Here is a 25890-nt window from a genome sequence, read left to right as displayed (position 1 = left end):
TAGTCGTATATTTGATTGCGTTTAATATACATAACATTGAAATAAAGATAAAATTAAATTATACAGTAATCGATCGACAACATAAAAATAAAACTATTTTATATCTAAAATAAATACGAAAGTATCTTGAACAAATACGAGATCCGTTACGCTACACGAAACAAGTCAACAGTGTGTATAGACAAAGGAACTACTTTGCTATTTCTCTTTTCCATTAACTTTATCTTTGGAAGTATCTTTTTCATCTTTAGCTGGAGCTATCATCAGCAAATTGTTTCCGTTCCTCTCCCCCAAATTCCTGAACGGCATTTGACGCCACCTTGGGAAATAATACTGATTACGTAACACTTTCAAGTGGTCCTTGCCAAAGAAGAACTCTGCTTTTGGGGCACTTCTTTGTATGTTTCTTCGTATTTCTTCGTTCTCCTCGTTTCCATATCTCGCGTATTCCGACTCGTAGTGTCGTCTGGAATCATCGTCGTAATGTCTTTTGAGTCGCAGACGTCGGGCGGCTGGGCTCAATGGTGACTCGCATTTTATCGCCAAACCAGAGTTTTCTTTGTTCGTCACGAGACCGTGGTTCTTTTGCCATTCGAGAACCTCGCAAAGAAGGCCGATGTACCTGCAGGAAGGAGTATAATTAATTATAGTAAGTATTTTTCTGCTCGATGAATTACCTTAGCCACTAGATTGGATTATCAGTAATGTAATACTATATTATGTTAAGTACACCACTATAAATGTTGCCGTGACAGTATTTTTCTCATATCGATATAAAAGCGAAGACTACCTAATAGCCATTCGCAGTATTTCATTCTTGGACAGTTTCTTGTCTGGTGGATGTGTTGGCACCAGTCTCCTGAGCTCAGCGAAGGCTCCACTCACATTTTGTTGTCTCCAACGCTCGCGACAATTCGTGAACAGCTTACGAGGAGGCCGAAGAACGCTCAACTGAGGAAGATCTTCCGGGAGACTCTGAATAATTTATAATTAAAGTCGAACTGTGGTACTCAATACTCATGTATAAATTCATATAATTATGTTTTCAACTCTAAAGCAATGTTGATTTTCTATTTTTAATTTAACTAAATACTTAATGTATTCAGTCTTTGAATACGATTCCTGTTAAAAAGACGGCTATACAATATGTATGTATGTATATATATATATATATATATATATATATATATATTACACGTAGAAATATTAAAACACAATTTCGCAATTTTTTTTATATTTGTAGTGAATAATGTATAATCCTGTGATTAAGTGGTTTTCGCAATTTTATTTAATTAAAAATAACTGTTAAACTCAAAGGCATGCGATATAAATTATAACTTAAAAGTTCTGCTATACTTAGTTAGTGATATACATATATACATACCTATAGAAAAGAGATTAGACTTGATGTATTTTAAAACCCGGTAACACTAACTTAGACCAGCAAAGTCTAGTCTAGTCTTATAGTTGAAAAAATTCTACATAGAGGCGAAACCGAAGGCAAAATTTTCCTCTCCCGTATTTTCTGATAAGTAATAGACGCGAATTATACTTGTTTAAGATATAACATTTACTTGCGATGTACCCAAAGTGAATTTATAATAAGAAAATTGATTTGAAGTAATCAATTATATTTTGATAAACATAATCCTTGCAGATCTTATCAGAGACGAAACCTCTTAGCATTCAATGGATTCACCGTGCGGGTGCCGGGTCCACCGCGTTGCAAGGAGACGAGCTTCAACAGTGCCTGGGACTTGCGACCCAAGTGTAGGTTTAAGGAGCCCCTAACTAACGCGAGTTAAACGCTCACCTCCACTGTCCAAGCTCCTCTCTCTACCTAACCAAATTTGAAACGAACCTACTAGGACTGCCTTGGAAGTACGTTCCAAGAATTAATTGATATTAGTTCTGGACAGGCCCAAGTCTCTTAATACGTTGTAGAGAGATTTTGCCGTTATACCTCTCGCTCCCACTTCTACCGCGTACATATCCACGACAAACCTATTTCGAGTGAGGTCGTTAGTGAGCTCGTAATATTTATTGACCTTGATGGCATGTTCTTTGGGGATGTTGGTTTCCCAAGGAACCGTAAGCTCTATTATCACAACGCGCTCTAAAATTCCCGAAAACATAAATATGTCTGGTCCGAAGGCCGACGCGCAAATATCGTCTGGGATTTTAAAGATATAGAGGAAACTAATGTAGAGTTTCTTTGTTTATCTCACCTGCACGTTCCTGGCTGGTTGTCTCTCATCCTCGCTGTCGGGCAGACAGAGGTCATCACTCAACATCTCACTGTCAGGTTCCTCATCAGAACACGACTCCTGATCCGACGCCATGTTATTCCTGACCACTGATTGGAAATATACCTCATTAACTGTGTGTTGAAAAGCTTTGTATATAGTGTGACGATCATAACTTGTGCTAAAGTTGATTATCGACTTTAATTTTTATTTACTTATACCATTTTTTTTTTTTACATTAGAACTACTTTTTGCAATGTAATAAATGAAAAACTTAACAAATACATATTTTTAAAACAGATCACTTCACATTCACACCTTTTTATATATGTTTTGATAGACCAAATAATCACATTTAGTTTAACCTAATTTTAGGAATAAAATTTTATATGAATATTGTATATTATAGTAATAATTTGAGATATAATCTGTCTCAATGTAAGGCGCCGCCGGAAGTCGATATCGCCGGATGTTCTATATTTAACAAACATTTATCTACTTTTAAATAATTCTATATTAATATATCATTATGTTAACAAAAGACATTTTCATAATATTGTGTTATATAAAAAGAAAGATGGGAATATTAGCAAGACATTCGTTTGTTTTATATCTCACTAACTTTAATTCTTTCTTTTGAAAAATAAAATTATTCTTATGAAAAGGAATTAATATTATTACTGCTAAAAAGATATAAAATAATTTGTTTTTTACATTATTATATATAAGTATTATAATTTTTAACCTTCTCCAGCAATCTGTTCTGTGATGGTTGGCATAAACACGACTCTATTAACACACAAACAACGATTTCATATTTATTTAATTATTAAATTTATTATGCACGTCCATCACACACGATGTCCGGATGGCGACTGCAATTTTTTTCTTAAATTCAAATTTCGAAGGGTTCCGTAAACTATGCCGTGATTGGTGGAAATTTCTCCGATTTCAGCCAATCACAAGTCAGGGCGGAGTGAAAGGTTTTTTTTCATTTCCCGCAATAAGGCTTATGTTTGTTGACTTTACATTTACACTGTGATTTGTTTTGTTTACTTTGCCTATATTGTTACTATAATTTGGGAGTTCCAATTAAAAAATATGAACAATATATAAATATGCAGTTGATTTATTCTGGAGATTTTTATAATCGTAAAAAAAAAATCTAGTATCAAGGTGATATTTAATGATATGAAAAAAGTCAGCTTTATGAAAAAGTTAACTTTATAATCTGTGATTATAGATATAAAAAACATTGATGTATGCGTTCTTTTCTTCATTGACTGTAATAAGTACGCTCTCACTTATCAATTATCATAATTATAAGGCTCGCCTTAGTTTTATATTAACAATAATTGTACCAACACTAAACTAATCTTAAACTACTTATATGATTACATTTCTTAGCATCTTCAGTGATATTTCATTTATTTATAACCAAATATTTTCCAGTCTTAAATATCTTAACAATATCCACGAATCAATCGAAAAAGATACGCCATTGATTTTTTTTTTTTCAATATATTCGACAAAATAAAACTAACATACCAGTTACCAGTTGTATTTTATAAGGAGTTATTTTTGTATAGAATATAATCAGTAATTGAAATTCAACGATTAACATTTATATATTAATATTATAATATACTTTGAATTAAAACTGAGTTGAATTTAATAAAAGTCTATTTTAACTTTTTAGACTTGAATCTTTTACTAGAGATAAATTATATATATATATATACATAAATAAAAATTAAAAAAAATGTGGTAGAGCCTAGCTATGGTCAAGTAACTACTGCTCGAATATGGGCTGGCTCGACCGGGGAAGTACCACCTCTCAAAGAAGATCCGTATAAAGTAGTCTTTAATGGCTGCATTTCGTCCGATGAGTGAGAGGGCTAGTCGCCTTTTCCCTTTTCCCACCCTTTCCTCTCCCTATCCCTCAATCAGGGTCGGCAACGCTTCCGCAATATCGCTTATGTTGCTGAGTCCATGGCCGACGCTGACAACCGTCCATCAGGTAGGCCGTCTGCTCGTGTGCCGCCCTTGAAATAAAAAAAGTAATCAATAAACCACATTAGTATAACTAATTAGATATAAAAATTCTAGTCTGGAAAGTCAGACACGAATATATTAAACTTATCAACGTTATACACTTAGCAGTATTATCTGTACCTACCGTCTTTGTTAAAACCTGTTTAAATTTGATTATCAAACACACTTGTATAGTTCATGACAAACAGACATTTGTATGAGAGTAAGTATATTGAATTATCGAAATTAAAACGGTGATCGTATTTGGTATTATTGCTCTAACCGGGAGTTTAGAACCTTATAATGTTGTCTAAGATTGTCGCGTGTATTCGTTGAAATTAAAGTTAGCTTCGGATACTGGATGTTTTATTTTCATTTTATAACTACATTTTCCTAACGTTTCTTTGCAGCAACCGTGATCACGGGCAGATGAGATGTAAATTTAGGATCTGGTGAAAGAAAGAGATATAATGAATTCTATTGTCCTTGTCGCTCTAGACGTACTTCGTTCACATAATTTATGTTCTGTAGTAAAGAAACGAATGCTTTAAATGAGATAAGATATATTTTTTGTTTATTGATTTTATTTAACTATCATTCTTTTTTACATTAACGATGTTATATATAACCATGTTATATATGATCCAAAAAAAATGTGTTATCTTTAATTATCACACAGAAAACAAAAATGTGATCATGGAATAATTAAAATTTAAAGTAAATAACGTCTTTAAGTCCGGTTCTAAGTTATCTAAAGCGGTTATATTTTTGATCTGTGATTAAAATTTTCGTTAAGGTCTAACTGCAGTCGCATATTATTACATAACCTGCATTACATTTATTGTATTTAATAATTTTCTAACTTAAGCTATACATTTCTATTTACTTTACAAAATAAATGTTATTTTTATTAATTAATTAATATTTTTCTATAATTATATATGTAATTAGTTTTTTAATGAAATCATTACCAAATATTACTGAATTGTACTTAAACAATAATATATCCATTTGTTAATGGTTTATATGTTTGTTTGTTTGTTTGTCTCTTCCGTAGTAACTGCTGTCTATAACTATGTACATTATATTATATGACTAAATACAGATAATGTACAAGCTTGATGGTTCAAGAGGATTATTATATTTAGATAATATGTTAATGAAAATTGTTTTTAATATTACTTAAGTTACAAAGATCTCATCCCTTAACAAGAATCTTCGCCGTCACACTAAACACAAAGTTTCTCGTTAACAAATCTTCCCACGTGATCGTATCAACGTAATTGTATGAAAAAAAAAACTCTCTGTATTTAGTTACTAAACACGTCTTAAGGGTACTAGAAAGAGACATATACAGAATTTTTCCACGCATCTTTCATGATAAGGTATCCTGATCATTTTAAGTATAACCCGCTTAAAGAATATCATTAAAATTTTCAACATTTCTATAGAACCTCCTTGAAACTGTGGAAATATTTATTGTCCTGCTTTCGACGTTGTGAAAAATCTTATCGAGACTAATTATTGAGAGATGAAATTTATTGATTATTATAAACACATAAGAACTCGCTTTTAATAGTTATATACACAATTTAACAAACGTACAATTCTATAGAAATTAAAAAACGACAATATCCAAATATTCAAAATGGCCGACATTCGTGATTTAAGCTATTTATATTTAAAGCAAAAAGCGCGAAGATAAAATCAGTCCCAATTCAACCGCCGCACGATAAGGCCGTGTCACGGAACAATCACATATGTAACAATTTTAATACGTGAATATTAATTACATTAGAAAATTTTATTAAATATATCACATAACGTTCTAATTCAAGTAATTTTTCATATATTTGTTATAAGTTATATCGAAAGTGTATTACGAAAAATAATACGTTTATTTGTTGTTACGTAAGTAAACACGTTTTTCTTATATTTGTCTATCGACTTATGAGATTTTAAAGAATGTTTTAAAAAATTGTACTGGTGTCGTTTTTTGTGTAAAATTAATTTATATTTTTAATAAACAATATATTAATGTAACTGTTATTCTGTGTTTTACTATGACAAAATCAAGTTTGATACGTAGTGTTGTGTGTATAACAAATTTCTCCTAAACTAAATATATAGTTTAGATAAACTATCGGTGGTAATCTTGTAGCACGATGTTTTGGCGTGAGTCCATCCACTTTCTAAACAATAGTTATTGTTCAATTAATCCTAAATTTCGTGAATTCACATAATTTATTTAGCAAAATAAATTCAAATCTAAATGTCGGTATATTTGTTTTGTATGGTACACTTTTGTTTATAATACGACAATACAGGTCAATGAACTCTGACGAAAATAAAAACCGTTCTACATCCGATGGCTGTTTCCATTTTGATGGAATACAAAAGATTCCTTATTATCTATTCTACAGATTTCAATAAAACATATATATTACATAGTAGTTTATCAACACATAATATAATTATACGTTTATTGTGATCCGTAAGATATTCATTAATGTTTTATTTATTTAAATGTAAAATGTCCTTGTAGCTACCAATCAATATTGTAGTAGCGTGGCCATTTTATTATAGTGTTACGTATGTGTGTATACATATTAATATTCTTGTGTGTGTGTGCGTTACTTATACCAATTGCTCATACTAATTTGTGTAAAAAATTTATAATCTATTCAATATATTATAATTTGCATGTGTTTGATGTTTGTTTGTTTCTAAAAAAGCTTTTTTTATGTGGTTTTACATATGAATAGAGTTTGATGAAAATAATTAAAATAATTTCTTTATATTTTAAGTATATAATTTGTAAATCCACGTGTATATGATGACTCACGCATAACTACGTATTGGCTGTTTTATTTACGATATCAATATAATTTTATCTCACTGTACGTCTGTCTGTTTGTTTGTAAACATATGTAAATATCAAATATCTTTCTCTTTTCACAACACGCGTTAGATTTTTTTCCTTTTAACAATAGTATTTATATTGTTCTGTATTTCCTCATATTTCAGTCCTTATCTAATAATAGCGAGCAACGACCTGTATGTTTGATATGAATATGTTTAAGAATTATGTATAAATTTTCATCGAAATCCGTTAACTGGTTTTAGAGTGAACAACAAACATCCAAACATCCTCTCAAGATAACCCATTTTTAACATTAGTTGAGTTATAAGTTTTATGACAGAAACAAAAAAAACAATGCGTGTACTGTGTATGTGTGTAGCATCGTAGCTCTCACAGGCATGTACCGATTTTGATGCGGTTTCTTCCTTTTAAAGCCAGTTTATATGCGGTGGTTCTTAAGTATGTTTTTTTTAACATCATTCTCGCAGAGTAAGAGATGGATATTTTCTAAAATGATGTAATTCATCTTTGATCTATGATTACTCGATTAGCCGGGATACTTGTTAAACGACAACTAACGTACGTACGTTTTTATTTAATTTAAATTTAAAAAAAACTTATCAAGTCTATAACATATAATAATCTGTTGAAAACCTGAGTCTAGACCGAACCTCGAGTCTCAACTCGTCCATCAACATGTCTGATAAATGAAATCTTAAACACAGTACAAAGTGTACTGTCTTTAAGATTTCATTTATCATTTAGTATGTTTGTTCGTCCGTGGTAATCGCTAACATCGCAATATATATATTCCCTACAAACCAATTCTTGCGATATTACTTATAAATTAAAACACATTGAAATTCAACAACATTTTGATTTATATCGTGCTGAAATACTGTTTGGCAGCTTTTATTAAGATAACACGTGTTATAACAATTCCAGATGCACTAAATAAGTAGAATCACGCGACAATACAATTGGCAAACGAAAGCGCCAAGATCAATGACCTTTTCATTATCAAAGAAAGAAATTACTATAAGAGTTGTGTTCTGCTTTTATTTTATCAAGTCTTCTTCATGACATTTCTTTGTATAAATAACGGGAAGAGAATAAAGGTCCACGAGTTTACATCCACTAAGGTTGTATTTTAGAGATTCTTGCAGACAAAGATTCAAAATATACAAACGTTTTCTTATTATTAATGCTAATAATATTATAAATTCAAAAGTTCGTAAGTATGTTCCTCACCCAAAAACTATTTGACAGATGTTGATGAAAATTTACAGTAATGAAAATTAGACATCAGAATAAGACATAAGCAATAGTTTCTGCCGAAATACCTTGTAGTCACCGAGGTTCATGGTATCATAGTTGTATGAAATCATGTGACACAGATAATAAAGACGTCACTGACCGTTCGTTACCATATATTTTTTTTTAAAACACAATACCATTCTCTCTGAGCCGATCCCAAAATTTATGCGTGTGAAGTCGCGGGCATAAACTAGTAATTAATAAACACAATAATAAAATTTTATTACAGACGCTATTCAAAAATACACACGTCAATGAACCGCTTGTAAATCGTTTAATCTAACACTATAATATTTAAGTTCTGGCTGTGTTATCATTTAAAGTATTTTATTAATTTATTATATGTGGAGACGAAGTTTTAATTTTGTTACAAAAAAGGGATACAAATTAAATATTATATGATGTTTAATGTTTCAGAACCATAATGCTTTTGGTTTTTTTTCAAATGTCATTATGACAGCTATCTTTTTTTTGGTAGAATCGAGGGCATTATTGATTTAAATTACTCCCTTCTAGAGATTTAGATTTTATAAAATATCTTTATAAACATAATTTAATGAGATCTGAAATTTTCGCGAGTTTTATTCATTTAAACATAATTTAACATGTGGTTTAATGACAACGAAAAATTTTGTAAATTTTGCGTTAATTATGTTGCTCTAATATTATAAGTTGCTAGATAAATAAAATGTCATCAAAATCACTTTTGCCGTGATTGCGTAATAAAAAACGTACACAATTATATTACAAAAAAGAGCGTGTGTTTATGTATATATTAGTAACATGTGAATACTATAAATGTAGACAAAACCTTGTTTGGACCAACCGGATGAACTGATTTTAATAAAACTTTGTCTTCTGAATCGATTATTAACTATAATATCTAAAATTATAATGCAGAATTTATCTCGAATGTAATAAAAAGCTATTCAAAGATTCCAAAGCAAGAATCACACAGATATGTATAATATGACATCATTATTTTAAAGCGCGTTGTGATGATAGAGCTTACGGTTCCTTGGGAAACCAACATCCCCAAAGACTATACCATCAAGGTCAACAAATATTACGAGCTCACTAACGAACTCACTCGAAATAGGTTCGTCGTGGATTTATACGCGGTAGAACTCGGAGCGAGAGGTATAACGGCAAAATCTCTCTACAACGTACTAAGAGACTTGGGCCTCTCCAGAACTAATATCAATTAATTCTTGGACCGTACTTCCAAGGCAGTCCTAGTAGGTTCGTTTCAAATTTAGTTAGGTAGAGGGAGGAGCTTGGATGGTGGAGGTGAGCGTTTAACGTGCCTTAGATAGGGGACCCTTAAACCTACACCTGCAAATCCATCTAGAGCTCCTCTCCCTGCAACGCGATGGACCCGGCACCCGCACGGTGAATCTATAGAATGCTCAGAGGTTTCGTCTCTGATAAGATCTGCAAGGATTATGTTTATCAAAATATAATTGATTACTTCAAATCAATTCTCTTATTATAAATTCACTTTGGGTACATCGGAAGTAAATGTTATATCTTAAACAAGTATAATACGCTTCTATTACTTATCAGAAAATACGGGAGATGAAAAAGTTGCCTTCACCTCGTCTGTTCGTTTTTGTGTAAATTAACCGAAATGTCGAGAAAATGTTAAATAACATAATAAGTGGGAGAATATCCGATAATAATAGTGTCATTTAGATGTGGTCTCGCAAATTTTACACCTCATTAGTTGTCACTTTAAAAAGAAATACAAACTTACTAACGAACTCTCGTATTTATACAATATCAGTAGTAGAGATAAGGTGTTAGACCACTGAAAGAGTTCAGAAAAAAAGAAAGCTTAGGAATATTCACAGGTTCTGTAAGTAGACGATAATGGATACTCAAGTTAATAAATAATAATACTATTTAAAAGAAATAGTACTTGTAGCCCCTCCGCATGGAATAAGTGAAACTTCGTAATGTAGAAATAAAAATAGAAAGGGGTAGAAATAAAATTTTAGTGAACTCATACAGTTTCGTAAAGACAAACTTTACAAGCATTGCTTGCTGCTCTCGCTCCGCCTCTTTCTATTCCCCCTCCCTAGGAGCGTTGGACGTTTAACGCAACCTTGTTGAAAGTCGAATTAGTTTAAGTTTCACTTCAATAGTTTTTCGATAAATTACTTTTCAGTCTTTATAATTATAAATAACTATTTATTTACATAAAATGGTACCTATGATAATATTTTGATACCTTCCATTTTTCTAATGAATTTCCAGCATCTACTTATAAAAATAAAAATGTCAATAGGTATTAATTTTATATTAAAGAGTTATAAAATCATTAATGAGACCATTCGTTTCAGTTATTAGAATGTAACAAAATGGAGTCCTGACAAGAATCACAAAATGGATCCGCAAGAACTAGTACCATTAGAATGTAAGTATATAAAATATTTATTGGTCAATAAGACCAATATACTATATACATACATAATATACAACATAGATATGTATAAACATATAATATTTATCTCAATATACAATAGGAAATATGTTTATTCTTATGAGAAGTCAAAATGACCTGATAATGGTTTTGTTTATGTGAAATTCTAACCGTCTGTTTGTTACCTTCTCACGGCCAAACTGCCGAACTGATTTTAATGGAATTTAGTGTAAAGATAGATAGGACATAGAGGAAGGTTAACGGCTTCCTTTTGTCTTGCTTACCGTTATCCACAAAAACAAAATTGATTATAAGTAGTCTATTACTAAGAAAAAATTATAAGCATTACGGAGGCTTTTATCTCCTCAGCGGGACTTCCCCGTCCTCGAGCGTCCCGTCAATTCAGCAACATCAACCGTTCCTGCTACAAGGGACCCCTGAGGATCTGCCGGCTGATCCTGCTCATGATAGTGCTGCCATGTTTGTTTATATTCATCCCGCTTTATATGAGGTACGACATTACCTCAGACCCATAGTAATCAGAATCACTCTTACCAAAAGTTTTCTCAGTAACCCCGCATATAAACAATGAAAAGGTATACGTACACTATGTGTGTATTCTTATATGGGTGAAACGAAATACATGTGCCTTTACATACAACATAGAATGATATATAATATATCCGATGACCACAGATGTCATTATAGTGCCTGTAAAACTGACATTAAAAAGAAAAATAGGTTTATAAAATCATCTAAAATAAAGTCCACATCGATCCATTTATCACAGACAAAATTAAGATTATATATACATATTTGAGCCCTCTTCATTTCAGGTACCGAGTATTTTCAGGACAGATCTATCCCATGGGTATGACAGACATGCGGCTTATTGACAGCAAGATATCCCCGACGTGGTGTCAGGTAGGTCTGTACATATAAATATATTATAAGGCAGAATAACATACATACATACTATTATATAAGGAGCTCAAATCCATTCAAAAGTCATTTGAATTATGCAAGGAGGATTTTCATTTCTTTTAAAGAACTTTTTGTTTGAGCCTTATTAAGATGCTTTCTTATGGAAACCATATCTTCCGATAATGTATACATTTAATAATACACCAAATTTACGTAACAACTACAGTGCTATACAACTGAGTACAAAAAAAATCAATACACTCATATGTAAAATAAGTTAGCACTATTCCTAGTGGAGTTTTCAAAAATGAATGTCCGCTTCATCTCAACGTTTGCAAACAAACGGACCGACTCAAACAAAAATGTTTATTGTATATGCTTGATATATGACATTTTCTATTTCCTCTGTTATCGTAAACTTTGACATTATCACCACTTATGAACTTATGATAAGGCTTTTCATTGTTTAAATTTCTTATAACTAATGTCTAAGCCATCATTCATTTCTTCGCTGTAAGGGCTCCCTGTTTGCTTTAAACTAGTAATCCTACGCTTCTTTATCCTGGGAATATTTAATGTGAGACAACTGAGTTATAATAACGGGTTGCATCGTATCATATTATCCTTACAATATCGTCTTAATGCTGCATTATATATGTTGTAAAAGTTTATTGTATGTTGAACGTACGCCTAAATTTATCAGTGAAATTTGAGCCTAAAGATTATTGTTTATTGTCGCGTTTCGAGGATTTAAAATAATCCCTTAAAATAAAACATAGCCTATGTCAAATAAAAATATGATTAATCAATATTCTTGTCGATTTTTCTGCATTTCATTTGACAAAAATTTCACTATTTGAAATAATTTAGAAGAAATTATTGTGGAGACGATAAGCTATTGTGAAATATTAAATGATATGCGAATAACATTAATTTATTGCAAATAAACGTTGTTTTTTTCATTGGATTGAACAATGGTGTAAGTAAATAATGCTATTTATTAAACTTCCCCTTAAATCGTCTTATGCGACTTAGCCTTAATTCGCCTTAACTAAGTTTAATATGTTTTTCAGTCAATTACATAAAAGCTGACAAGTGGAATTAGACGAAATTTTCTATTTACGTAGCTAGAGAACTCAAAATATATTACTTTTATCTCTAAGATAAAGTCATAAGCGTATAACTTAAACCAAAAATATCGAGGAGAATATTAAGGAACGCATAAAACTTATTAACACAAATGTAGAAAAATATGAAAAAAAAATCTTTAAATGTTCTTCCTATTTTAACATACCATGAGAAGCACGCGCTTATCCGTCCTTATCCGATCGCGATCCTATAAAATCAACCGTGAATCATTCATTATAATTCAAATTAGTCAAATACATTGTTACTGTAAAGGCGATTGGGAACGCTTTATTAAGTATAATAAACAAAAAAACAACAATAATTAACAGGCATATTATTTTAAAACGTAATTTTTGTCTGTTCTCATAAATAACTATTTAGAGAAACCTTAAATAACTAGATAGTAATTTAAAATGATATATATTAATACATATATATGGCAACATTATGTTTAAATGATACATTTATATGGCAACATTATGTTTAAATGGAAATTTGCTGTATTTGAAATGGGGAAGATATCTAAGATTTTCGCTTGTTATTTTATTTTTTTTCATACTCCCTACGTTTCGGTTACTTTGCAGCAACCGTGATCACGGACAGACGAGATGAACATATCTGTTGGGGACGCGTAGTATCAGAAAAACTCGCTTTCATTTAAGTATCACGAAGATATTTGTAATTATATCAAATTTTTAATCATCACTCAGTATCCCTACTACTAGTTTTGCATCTAAACAGTGAGGTTATAGTTTTTCATTATAAAACTATTATATAGGAATATTTATCAACGAAAATGCTACAGTGTACATTGATTGAAAATTTAAATTTGATACAAATTAAGAAATCATCATTACAATAGACATAAAATAATAATATTCCGTTCAGTATGCAATTGCCTTACATACAGTTATAATCAATAGTTGGAAACATCCTTAGATAATAGATAAAATTGTATCTCTTGTCTCAATATCTGGATGATAACCCAATATTGACGAATATCAAGCAGGTACCGGTGAACTCCTATAATCTTTTCAGTGATGGAATTTTTTTCATGTCGTTCGTTCAAATCTGTAGGCTGTAACAGAGATTATACTCATAAAGTCACAATCTAATCATGAAATATTGTTGGCTGTTTAAGGAATTAGCAAAATTATGATACGGCGATATTATTTCGGTATGTTGTTTAATAAAGATGTGTAGATACATAAAAGGAAAAATTATGTCTCTCTGTGGGTCAGTATAAAACAAGCTTGAGATTTTCGTTTGATATTAATAGGGGTGAATGGGGGTAACTGAAAATTAAGCTAAGGTACACTTTGTAAAGTTCCCTTTTAAATAAAAGTCTAGAACTCATTGAATTTATGCAATAAATAGTTGAAATAAAATGTATACATAGCCTTATATTATCATATATTATTGTAAAAATATATAGATATAAAACTAATAAAAATGTAAGTTTCGTAATTTGTCGATCTCTCAAAAAAACTTAACTTTAATTCATAAAGAAATGCTCAATCTTATAATTAGGAATGTAATATTTTTTTTTCGTATGCCTTATATAAATCTTGTCTTATATACTATATAATCACCGACAGGATTATTTCCTCACACAAAAGTATTTAATACAACTAAAGTACAGACACCAAAAAAAAAATCATAAAATAATAAAACTGTAATTTAATGAATATTATAATAAAATGTTTATGAGCGTGAGCTTCAGATAGCGTACGATGATATGAGTCAACACCACGCTTCATAAAGGAAGGAGTCGTAAATATAATTTAAATGGAAAAAAATATATACTTTGGAAAATAATATAAAATTTTAGTTACGGAAAGGAGATGTAGAGATTATTTATTATTTAGTAGTATATAGGAGAAAAAGTTCAATCGACTTTTGAAACGTAAACACAGATAAATACTTATCACACTGTCTTGTCATTATGAAATTCAGAAAATAAATTCCACTTTTTCGTGTCAAAATCTTTAGGAATAAACATCTTATGCAATGCTCTATAAATAATGGGCACAACTAGACTTACTAAACTAATAAAAGTTTACTTTAAGTTGTTACTATATCAATGGTCTAAAGCGATATTAATATTTGTCTTTTCTAAGATTTTTGTTTCAATATAGCCTCAATAATATAGAAAATAACACAGCCTTTCTGACCAAATCTGTTATCTTCAGAGACAGGTGGTAAAGTCTAATGCTACCTTCAATGCCTTCGTTGTCCCTGGGCCTCCGGAGCTGATGGACGAGCTGGTTCCCGTCTCCATGGTCCGGGAACTTCAGCTGGAAGATGACATGAAGGAATATTGGGGCTTCTATCTTCTACAAGGATCCACTGTTACCGTTTCGTCTTGTGTCAGGTGAGGATTCTGATTAATTCTCTTCTATGATAACTTTATTGATATTAATGAACGAAACAAGTCTATGCAAATATTTTATGACTTTTAAAGTAAAATAACAACTTTTACTTAAATGTGGTAAACATCACAAGTTATATCAGTGTCGGAGATCGTTAAAGATAAATTTGCCTGAGTTAGACAAAATATTTCCATACAACGACAAGTGAAATTTGCCGCTCGGGTATTTTGGGACATTCAAATGGAAATCTGAAGGATTTCTGGACAATCTAGTAACGTATGTTAAAATGTTTTGCAAAGGAACATTATGTTTGAGGTAAATACGAATGACAAGATGAGGATGATATCAATTTTTTTATTCCTCAAACTGTATCAGTGGGAATGTTGTTACGCCTAAACATTACAAAGTTTATAATCTAATGGATTATATTATATATATAACTATACTCAGATGGCCGGGTGCCTCCCTCATCATGATCAAAGGCTACAAACACCTCCAGGAGTGCGCGTACATTGGAGATGATTCTTCTGAGGAGCTTGACGAACTGATAGAAGCTCACAAGCTGGGTCTCCTCTCCAACACAACTCTTCTTGAGAAGCTGACACAACTGAACAAAGAAAATGGCAAAGCCAACCATCCGGGTTAGATTATTTTAAATGCTTTATATTTAAAGGATGCCCTTAGAAGACTTTCAAGATGTCTAAAATGTGTAGTAAAAAATAAAAGGCATATTGTCGAATTTACTACGTGATATTAATTAATTGCGCACTCCCGACGTTTCGGTGACGCTGCAGCAACCGATATGATGATCACGCGCAGACGAGATGAGAGTGATGAATGATCATCACGGTTGCTGCAAAGTAAACGAAACGTTGGTAGTATGTAGTTGAAATAATAAAAGAACGCGTAGTAAACCCGAAAATATCAGTTTTATTTCAACGAATACTCACGAAAGTCTTAGATCTCATTATGTGTGGTAAGATTCGCGTCTACTGTACATTGTGTACAAATCGTTCCATATCAAAAAATCTCTTTAATAATAAAAAATTTTCCTTGTATGTGTTTAGTTTCGTTATTATCTGAATAACATACATTTAAAAATAAGCAAATCCCATTAACGAAAATAATCTTCAATATTTGTTTTTTCATAATATCACACAAACAACTTTCCTACCTCAATACTACTTGACTTATATACCATAAAAATTAGACTAACATAAGCTATGAAACTACCATACTTAAATAACGTATAAAGTCTTTTGATCAACTTTCCTTGTGAAATACGTGTCACGACCTGGAAATATTCGTATCAAATAAACCTTATCACGAGCACATAATACAAATGCTTACATAAACACTTCAACTGTAATAGACAATGTTGTTATTATGTCACAGTGACTGCTTTGTTTAGTAATATGATAAATTGTAAATAAAGTCTATAGACTGGTAAATGTGGACATGAGGTCGTGTGTTTATACGAATTATTAGTATTGTGACTATTGAATTATTTACAAGTATGGGCAGTTATTCATAGTTATAACTATATACCTTTTTATTAATACATTTTCAACTGAAGCTATAAACTTATTAAATTTATTGAGTACGGAAAATAAGGAAAGAAAATAGATAATAGGTCACAACACAAGGGTAATTTTGAGAAGTTCTGTTTGTATTACTTATTAAACAAATCGTTGCTAAGCTAATGTAAAGCCTGGCTTGACTTCAAGTCATCAAATATCATAAAGATAAGCTTCGTCATTATCGATCCGTTAATTTAAACATAGTTTAGTCAATTTCAATAAGGAATGTAAGAACCTTTGTTCAGAAAAACTAATTGTTCTTTAGGATATTATATTAGTTTAAATGAAACTAATATATTTCGGATATTAGTATAAGTATAATATTTCGGAACCGTGATCACGGTTGCTGAAAAGTAACCGAATTATGTCGTTTTTTAAAATAATAAAATCCCCGTAGTATATCCGAAAATATATTAGTTTCATTTAAATGAATAAAACTCTTAAATCTTAAAACTCATGATATTATATTGGGTTAGTTAGTGCTGGTAGCTCATGATGGATACATTCTATCAGGTACAATGAAACGTCACAAGGCTGGCGTTAGCTTCCACGACCCGAGCCAGTCAAACCAGACGACAAACGATGCATCATCAGAAAAAGTGCCCTCCCTTGACATCACGGACCATGACCCCAAGGTACGGTGGGATTAAAGGTCATCAACCTCAAAATATTAAGATATTAGTTTGTAAATAAATGTATTTCAAGTTGATATCAACATAACACCTCGTACAAAGTATTGTACAGTGCTTGAAAAAATCGTAGAAAATCTTCACAAGATGAATTAAAGTTCAAATAAGTAATAGGGGATGAACAATTCATAGAGACTGGAGTCTACGACCTCCAAAACATCGCGCTCCGGAGAACTTGTTGATGAAGCTATCGTGTCCTGACTGGAATCCTCGAATTAGGCAGTTTATATATTAACCTTCATGCCGGAACAGAGGCGCCATCTATACGGATCTCTTAGCAAAATCCTAATGAACGTTTTCTATCTTACGTGTTGACGATAGACCTAACATAAGTCTGCAGACGTTTAAAATATAATAGATCCTTCTTACTCAGGAACTCCGAGCTATACTGGACTATCTTCACGATATACGAGAAGCAGCGAAGATAGAGAAGGCGAAGTACTACCAGCCTCCATCGCACCTGATGCCGCTACCGGGACTCCACAGGCATAGAGACACCAACGTTGATAGAGACGAGAGGAGATGGATCTCATTTAAAGGTAAATGTAGAGTTTGTATATAAACTATATTCAAATATCAGTGACTTTTACTTTGAAAATTTTAATCTCACCATTTAAATAAGTTACTGATTACTGACTACTTACTGCCTTATATAATGATATCTCAGATTTTCGGGGGTATTAATTTAAATGAAATGTATATTTTCGGACACTACGCTTTTTATTCGTTATTTATTCTTGTTATTCGTCATCTACCGCCAACGATTCCTTCATTTTCTCATTTCTACTTCCTTATAACTACGTGTGTGTATGCTTTATTTATAGAATCAATGAAAAAGACTTTTAACTGCAATAATATAACTAGCTTTAGTAAAGTTAGTTTTGCTGTTATACCTTTCAATTATCTTAAGTATTTAGGATAGATAATCGGTGTGGACATAAAGATAAAATATCGCAAATGTTGTCATACGGTCATTAACTTTCTCACAGTATAATCTTCTAGTATATAATGAAATAAATTAATAAACATAGACCTATATAGACATTATATATATATATAAGTTGTGGTGGTTTGGAGGTTAAAAGGACCGCCTCATACGTAAGGGAGCAGGTTCGAAACCTGGCAAGTACAAATATGATTTCTCCGAGTCATATATACTTTCCAAGAGTATTTAGACACCACTGACAGACGGATGTCACCGAGCAGGGGCGGAATAACCAGAGAAGCCCAGCCGGGAAAACTGGCTGGAAGAGGCTACAGCAAGCCTTTAGGTTTAGATAGCCCCAAAAAGTGCTGGTATAGAAAGGGGAAAACCAGTGCAACTATCTCCCCAAGAAAGTCATCATGTATACGGATCACTGATACGTGTGATCACGACTAGTCTGCAAAGAATCTTGCCACGACGACGATGAGATATATGTTAAAATACTAATATATTAAAGTTATAAAACTATCGTTTTCAGATATCGATGGAAATATCAGAGATAATGTGACATCTAGCAGAAATATTACATCAACTGAAACCACGCTCAACAAACCGTTACACCAAGCATATAACGAACACACGCACAAGGGCTCCAAGAATATAACAAGTGAGAACAGTATCAGAAGTGACGAGACTCTCGGAAACAAGAAGGTTTATTTATCAGACAGGAGAAATGACACTAAACAAGTGGTGAGTCGATTATATCACAAATAATAAACAAAATGATTTAGTTTGAAAATTTACTTCAAGAAATTGTATACATAGCACGCCATAAAACGGCATAACCACAATTTATAATTCTGGAACTACTACGCAGCTCGTTTACGTATTGTATACGTCTACGTCTACGTCTACGTATTGTTTAAAATATAGATATACTTTTATATGCAGTATATATATTATTTTAATTAAATGATTTTTTAACATTCAATATCTTCATTAACTTATCACCGACTTGTAAATATCTGTTACTGAATAAAGATAGGCTTACAAAGACTATTTATTTTGTTTCTGCATAATGATATATAATGTTTATTAAAACGACACTTCTATGATATTAATGCATAAAACGGTACAAATATATGAAAAAATACAGATAAGTATATTTTGAAACGCTTACACGATCGTTGCTTACATTATTAAGCATTGCTTATAAGAGAAATTAATTCATATATTGTTTCTTTATTATAATATATGTTTTCTTAATATCCTTTATATATCTGTCTTTAATTATCTGTTCTCGTTACGTACATCCTGTTCTTACGGAATAATTTTTTTTTAAGATTAACACATGAAGTCATAATATTTCTATATTGATAAAGCAATGGTTTGATAAAATGTAGAGTAAATACGAATGTTTCATAATATGTTTTATCTTGATGGTCTGACGATAGTTGGCCAATATTATATATAAATTTGTAATGATCTGCAAAAAATATATATACATCTTACTTTATATACGTATGTTTATGCTTTAAGTGTAATTAAACCGTAACTTTCGCCTCGAGTTATTTTTACTAACAAAAAGTTTATATGGTTAAAACATAATAAGTGTTCATAAATTTAATACGCCCACAATTTATTTAATACCTACATTTATTATTTAAATATAAATTCTCTAATTCCACTAAAACTCTACTATTTCATGTTCATTAAATTGCAGTCTACGTAAATACTAAAACAACTAGTGTCATTAGACACAGTGTATAATTATGTCGTTCACGTATCAGTATGTGGATATATAAAAATTTGCATAGCAACAAAACGATCGTTTTATAAACTATAGTATCTAGCCTTAACGATAACACAGTAATATTCCTATCATATCAATCATGGTCAATAATCTATCGATAGCTAATAATACAATAGTTACCAACTGCTAAGTGTTCCGCAGTTAAAATTAACTCGATTTCTATTTAGATTAACAAAATGTTAACTTAACAATCATTGACATTGTATAGCCGCTAAATATAATTGCCTTTTGACAAAGTAAAAAAAATAATGATATTTAATACTATTGCGAGTGTTCATTTAAATGTGACTAATATATTCGGATTTACTACGCGTTCTTTTATTATTTTAAAATACATATCGAAGTTTCGGTCACCGCAGCAACCGTGCTCACGGGGAGACGACATCTGTCAGTTGGTCCTTGTTATTTGTCATCTACCGCCGACGATTTCTTAACTTCCCGGCGTACCGCTCTGGATGCCGGCTGAATGCGGGGATTATGTAATTTAAAATAATAAAAAACGTCTAGTAAATGCTAAAATATTAGTTTAAATTAAATAAACACCCTACAAAGTAAAATAAGATAAATTAAACATTCGAAGGAGTTTTAAAATCCTCTATTTCAATACAGAAGGAGGATCAAAGCTCCAGAGAAGTGTTTGAAAATGTTTTGAAGCAGCTTCAAGACTTGGGCGACAGAGGAAAGAGAGTGCTGGTGAAGCTACGCCAAGCCATGGCAGGTAGTTTAAACGAATCGGTGAGTCGGACGATCACTTTAGTTTTAACTACAATAGAATTAATAATTTATATTAATATTATAAAATAAACTATTTTTATTATTGTTAAACTAAAGTTCAATGAATTTTGTCTCGTCTTTTAATAATAATAAACTACAAAGTAACCGTAATAACTGGTTAGTAATGGTTCAACAAAAGACGCGAGTTATAAACAAAAATATGATTAAAATTACACATGCAAGCATAATAATATTACAAATCACTATGAAATGATCCCAGTAATATATACTTTTAATTCGTCAGTCTTCAGACACGTTGACTGGCAGTGACGAGGAGTTAGATCACTTGAGACAAGTGTTGGTGGAAGCTATCGACGAGGAGAAGACCCGAGGAGAGAGACAAAGTGAGGGGCAGTTGACTAATGATAAAACGTGTTTTAAATGTCTATATTATTTCCGTTTCCATACAATTTCCGGTTCGATTTCCTTTTTAAACAGAATCATTCAACAGCAAATAGAAATATATAACCTAGTATTTCTACTGTTTTGTATGTAAAAGAAAAGATTAATAGCAATAGCAGATCATGAAGATAATAATTTTGAATGTTGTGAAAAATATTTTTCAGAAAAACGTCGAGAATCTTTTTCGGAGGCAAGAAACAAAAGAGAATTGATGCTGGGCAGCGCCGAGCTGAAGAGACAGCTGACAGAAGACGACGCAGCCAGAGACTACGCCGCTGAGGAGGTGAGCACAGACACACGTGACGCATATACAGATATACTTAACTTAACGGAATGAACAATCAACGCCTCCTTGGAACATAGCCTATTCTCCTAATTATTTAAAGGTTTCATTTACCTTGCAATGTATGTATGTTTGTTCCGGAGGAATCTGAACTCGTTTTGGAAGAAGACATCTTCAAAATATAGAATTTTTGTATACTCGATTAATATTATCATATAAATTGTATATAATGAGTTTATAAGTTGATAGTTAAAGTTTTTGAGCCTTTTTTTATATTTTTAGAGCTTTTAAATAAAAACCATTTTTCTTTGAATTTCATTGAAATTAAATTGATGTTGTCGCCTGTCGGGAGTGTGATTGTGTGTGTGGCAACAACTTAGTACATTTTCGTCCTAAAATTATTAAGTCCTGCTTGCCAGTATAATTGTTAAATGACAATGAAAATATTTTTTATATAATTTCATTATGTAATACCAGTAATAAGTTTAATGTTCACATAATGAGATCTAAGACTTTCGCGAGTTTTATTCATTTAAATGAAACTAATTATTTGCGGATATACTACGCGGATATATTCGGTTACTTTTCAGAGACCGTGATCACGGGCAGACGAGATCTCGTCGTCGGAAACGTCAGGTTTATGTAGTTTTAAAATAATAAAATCCGCGTAGTATATCCGAAAATATATTAGTTGCATTTAAGTTTAAAGCTCTATGAAGTATATATAATTCCTGTTACATTCTTCAGGGTCTGGAGCCGGATGGGTTCGCGGATCACCACGATCAAATCAACGAGACCACAGCCTTCGACATGTCCAACTCGGAGTTCTGGTCGTCTTTCTCCAGCAGCGAGGAGGCGTTGCTGGAGTGCGAGGGCCTCATACTGAACCTGCCCCTCACTCCGCACGCCTCCTGCACCCCGACCGCCTCGGACGAGGACGTTATGGCGGCGTCAGCGGCCAATGCACTCACCTACAGGTATGTACTTATATATAAATATATATACTTAAATAAATGTATTTATATAACAAATGTTTGCTCATCAATATTTGCACGCGAGTATGTTATCGGTCATCTTAATATACTCTAACATTTTGAAAGGTACAAAAACTCGCCATCAACCGTTACCATATTACTAAGGGAACTGTCTATCAACAGAGGAATATTAATTTCAGCTTTATGAAACATTTATATCTCATTGACCTGCTCAATGACAGAAATTTAAGAAAATGCAAATTACCAGATAATTTCTACCCTAAATGTGTCGAAAAGTATTGACGAATAATTAAAAGACGACACTGAGTTAGTAATACGGTATTATTTGAGTACTAAGTATAGACGTACAAGTTATTTTAGTGTGTGATGTGTTTTGTTCCCAGGGTGCCAGCTAACGGGTACTATTTCTTTGTATTCAATTCTGAGAACGAAGTTCAGGTCAACCACATACGGGCGAGGTTTGACCTCCAGAAGACACGATACGAAGTGACACGCGCCGCGCTACGAGCGTGCACCAACGCGACCAGCCGCTGTGACCTGCCTCTCGATATGTTTTCTACTCAGAAGGTGGGTATATACATTGGTTACAACGCGACCAAAACTCAGTGAACCTTATCTTGATACGTTTTCTTGGCTGTCGAGGGATAATGTTACTTTGGATACTCATTGACTACATAAAGTTTTCCCAACATCTGTTCCAGGTTGTTTTAGAGCTTCCTCTGAGGAACAACGATTCTCTTTGGAACGAACAGTTCGTCATTGTATCTGAGTGTGAGCCGCGGACCTCCGTGTACTTGACTTGCGCCATCGCTGTACCTATACTCATATTAGCGTTTGCGTTTCAGTAATTTAACACGTCTTTTGTTAATATTAATTAAAACTTGAGGATTATTATCCGTCAATCATCAGAAACTAGATCGTTATATAATAATAGACATTACAGGGATTTTTTATGTAGTAAATTGCGTTTTTGTTATATTTGTTAATTTTTTTTCATCGAATATATCTAAGATAGCAAACCTCCAGCGGGGAATGTGTTTTATACATCCCTTTTAACACGGGACCAATGTTTTAGGTATTAGGGCCACGAAATATCACATGATGATAGCCTACCGCCTGCATCGTGTGCGCTACAATATTTTTTAAGGTGCAACAAATGTTGTTACAGGATTTATGTGCCAATATTTGTATGAAACCTTTTTGCAAGAAACGTTATCTGCTTGACTTAAGAATGTATAGGAAATATTAAATGAAAGTATTTACGAAATGATTTATGATTAAAAATAATCTTATCATTTATTTAAGGTGCCAATACATTGTAAGGAAAATATAATAATATATTTTTCCCTGTATATTGTTAGTTTTTTTTTATATTCATTGTTTAAATCACATATTATTGGTTGTGATGTTACTACGTGTATATTATATACAAGAATTTATAAACTAATGAAATTTATTACATTTTTGATAGCTTTATAAACAAATTCTTATATTTTAGTTGTAAGTTTATTATTAAGGAAGAAAATATCGAATTATTTGTACATGTTTTTACATCGGAGGCTGTTGTTGTGATACTAGTCATATCGGAATAAAATAAAAAGATATTCACAGAAATAGTATGTTTTATTTAGTAAACCGACGGCCGTGTGTACATGCCAGCGAACAGTATGAGATCAGTTTTCTTATCCACTATGAGATACGCGAACGGTCTATCCGCTGAGAAAATTTCCTGCTCATCATTTCTCACCAGAAACTCGACTTCTCCGTTCACACCTTCCTCTATCACTTCTATGTGAGTTGTCTGCTTCATGAGAGACGTGTGCACTTTATAATCACTGATGCCACCGAAGTTAGCGAGATCGGGATAGAAAATCCTCTTCACACCCATATCGTAGACCAACTCCGGTATATTTTGTAGCTCTGTGGTAATTTTAAAGCGCGGTATTCTGACTGTTAACAATTTGGGTCCAACCGCTTTAAATAAATTGTATATCGATGTCAGTCTGATGTAACTCAGATTGTAAAACAAATCTTCCACATAGCCTTTTGTCGGTAGGAACACCAGCATGGACACCCGGCCGTTTGAATTGAAAGGCAGTTCCACAACCCGGGCGTTGATTATCGGAACGTCAGTCACATTGAAGTATCCCATTTGAGTCATTAGTTTCACTTTTCCGATAGGAACTGAGGATTTGTAGAAGTTCTCTACGGAAGTGTACACAGGATTGAAAGCGTGCAGCCAATCGCTCTTGAAATACGCTAAGTCTGTTGTCATGAGCACGGTCATGTTGAAGTCTTCGGGAGTCACAGTTTTCGTGATGACTCCGTCTACATCAGTTTCTATGAAATCATTAGCTTCTATTGCAGAATCCACTGGATTGTTGAAATTCAAAGACAAAATCTTGTTCGCATGCGACTTCCTCGCTTCGTCTTCGTATGACTTTTTAACGTTCAAGAGTTTGTTCATGATGACTATGTTGGTTCTCTTCGTCATGTAAGCCAGCTCCTCGTCCATAGCATTGATGATCTCTTTGTACTTGCGTCTGAAACACTTCACGCGGTGGTATCTCGTAACCTTCCACAGCTCGCTGCGAGTCTTCCCTCGGGCGCCCTCGGCCAGGGTCATCAATTGCCACCAGGTCGAAAACGGGGAGAACACGAAATGGAAGCCGGTCTCAGTAGCAACTTTGTCCAGAATTCTCACCGAGAAATCATATGTCGGCTGTTTGAACGCAATCAATGCGTTCTCGTCATTACAATTCGTTGTTTGACTTAGGGCGTACGAAAATATTAACATAAAACAAACACTATTGACATAGAACATGATTTTACACGACGTACATAAGTTGGTATATAAGTGATAGTTCTACTTTATACTTTTTATTTATATTTGTTTTTAATCTAATTGTATATAAATCAATATATGGATGTTATTGTTGGACAAACAATTTACAAAATTCGATGCTGTCTTATAAACTATTTTCGCTTGTGATAAAATTGCACAATGTTCAATGAATTATATCATTATTTATAGTCGATTATGAACTCGGGTCACGAACGCGACACGTCACTTGAGATATAACTTTGTTTTTCTGTATTTTCCAGAATATCGTCTAAATA

General features: G+C 32.4%; 3 protein-coding genes across 5 annotated transcripts; 1 reads left to right on the top strand and 2 right to left on the bottom strand.

Moving 5' to 3' along the window:
- Positions 1–6: 6 nt before the first annotated feature.
- Positions 7–3117, bottom strand: LOC116773661 (uncharacterized). The gene is made up of 4 exons (XM_032666160.2): positions 2992–3117; positions 2229–2356; positions 791–975; positions 7–622 (listed from the first exon to the last, which is right to left on the bottom strand). The coding sequence occupies exons 1-4, from the start codon at positions 3023–3025 to the stop codon at positions 199–201; spliced, it is 771 nt and encodes a 256-aa protein (XP_032522051.1). The 5' UTR covers positions 3026–3117; the 3' UTR covers positions 7–198.
- Positions 3118–5995: 2878 nt separating this feature from the next.
- Positions 5996–24384, top strand: LOC116773436 (uncharacterized). Of its 3 annotated transcripts, none has more exons than XM_061528764.1 (15): positions 5996–6191; positions 10806–10879; positions 11255–11396; positions 11722–11809; positions 15130–15311; positions 15760–15950; positions 17403–17524; positions 17952–18117; positions 19042–19253; positions 20926–21051; positions 21335–21434; positions 21657–21775; positions 22523–22752; positions 23154–23337; positions 23472–24384. In XM_061528764.1, the coding sequence occupies exons 2-15, from the start codon at positions 10849–10851 to the stop codon at positions 23616–23618; spliced, it is 2040 nt and encodes a 679-aa protein (XP_061384748.1). In that variant the 5' UTR covers positions 5996–6191; positions 10806–10848; the 3' UTR covers positions 23619–24384. The 3 variants fall into 3 exon arrangements, with proteins under 3 accessions (XP_061384748.1, XP_032521757.2, XP_061384749.1); XM_032665866.2 differs by having other exon boundaries at positions 6010–6042; XM_061528765.1 differs by lacking the exons at positions 5996–6191; positions 10806–10879; positions 11255–11396 and having other exon boundaries at positions 11722–11813.
- On the bottom strand, positions 24373–25871 carry LOC116773437 (serine protease inhibitor 77Ba-like). The gene has a single exon (XM_032665868.2). It carries the CDS (start codon positions 25592–25594, stop codon positions 24398–24400), a length of 1197 nt encoding a protein of 398 aa, XP_032521759.2. The 5' UTR covers positions 25595–25871; the 3' UTR covers positions 24373–24397.
- Positions 25872–25890: the final 19 nt, after the last annotated feature.

This window comes from Danaus plexippus (genome assembly GCF_018135715.1).
Source record: "Danaus plexippus chromosome 22 unlocalized genomic scaffold, MEX_DaPlex mxdp_33, whole genome shotgun sequence".
Taxonomy (NCBI): Eukaryota; Metazoa; Arthropoda; class Insecta; order Lepidoptera; family Nymphalidae; genus Danaus; species Danaus plexippus.
The sequence above is the reverse complement of the archived record's forward strand: the minus strand, read 5'-3'. Positions and strand labels throughout refer to the sequence as shown.

Excerpts from the sequence above, each read along its gene's own strand:
- LOC116773661 (XM_032666160.2), bottom strand. The coding sequence starts at position 3,025 with ATGCCAACCATCACAGAACAGATTGCTGGAGAAG. Across the intron at positions 2,357-2,991 it reads AGAACAGATTGCTGGAGAAG|TGGTCAGGAATAACATGGCG; the intron begins GTTAAAAATTAT and ends ATTTCCAATCAG. Across the intron at positions 623-790 it reads ATACTGCGAATGGCTATTAG|GTACATCGGCCTTCTTTGCG; the intron begins GTAGTCTTCGCT and ends TCCTTCCTGCAG.
- LOC116773436 (XM_061528764.1), top strand. The coding sequence starts at position 10,849 with ATGGATCCGCAAGAACTAGTACCATTAGAAT. Across the intron at positions 11,397-11,721 it reads TTCATCCCGCTTTATATGAG|GTACCGAGTATTTTCAGGAC; the intron begins GTACGACATTAC and ends TCTTCATTTCAG. Across the intron at positions 15,312-15,759 it reads ACCGTTTCGTCTTGTGTCAG|ATGGCCGGGTGCCTCCCTCA; the intron begins GTGAGGATTCTG and ends AACTATACTCAG.
- LOC116773437 (XM_032665868.2), bottom strand. The coding sequence starts at position 25,594 with ATGTTCTATGTCAATAGTGTTTGTTTTATGTTAATATTTTCGTACGCC.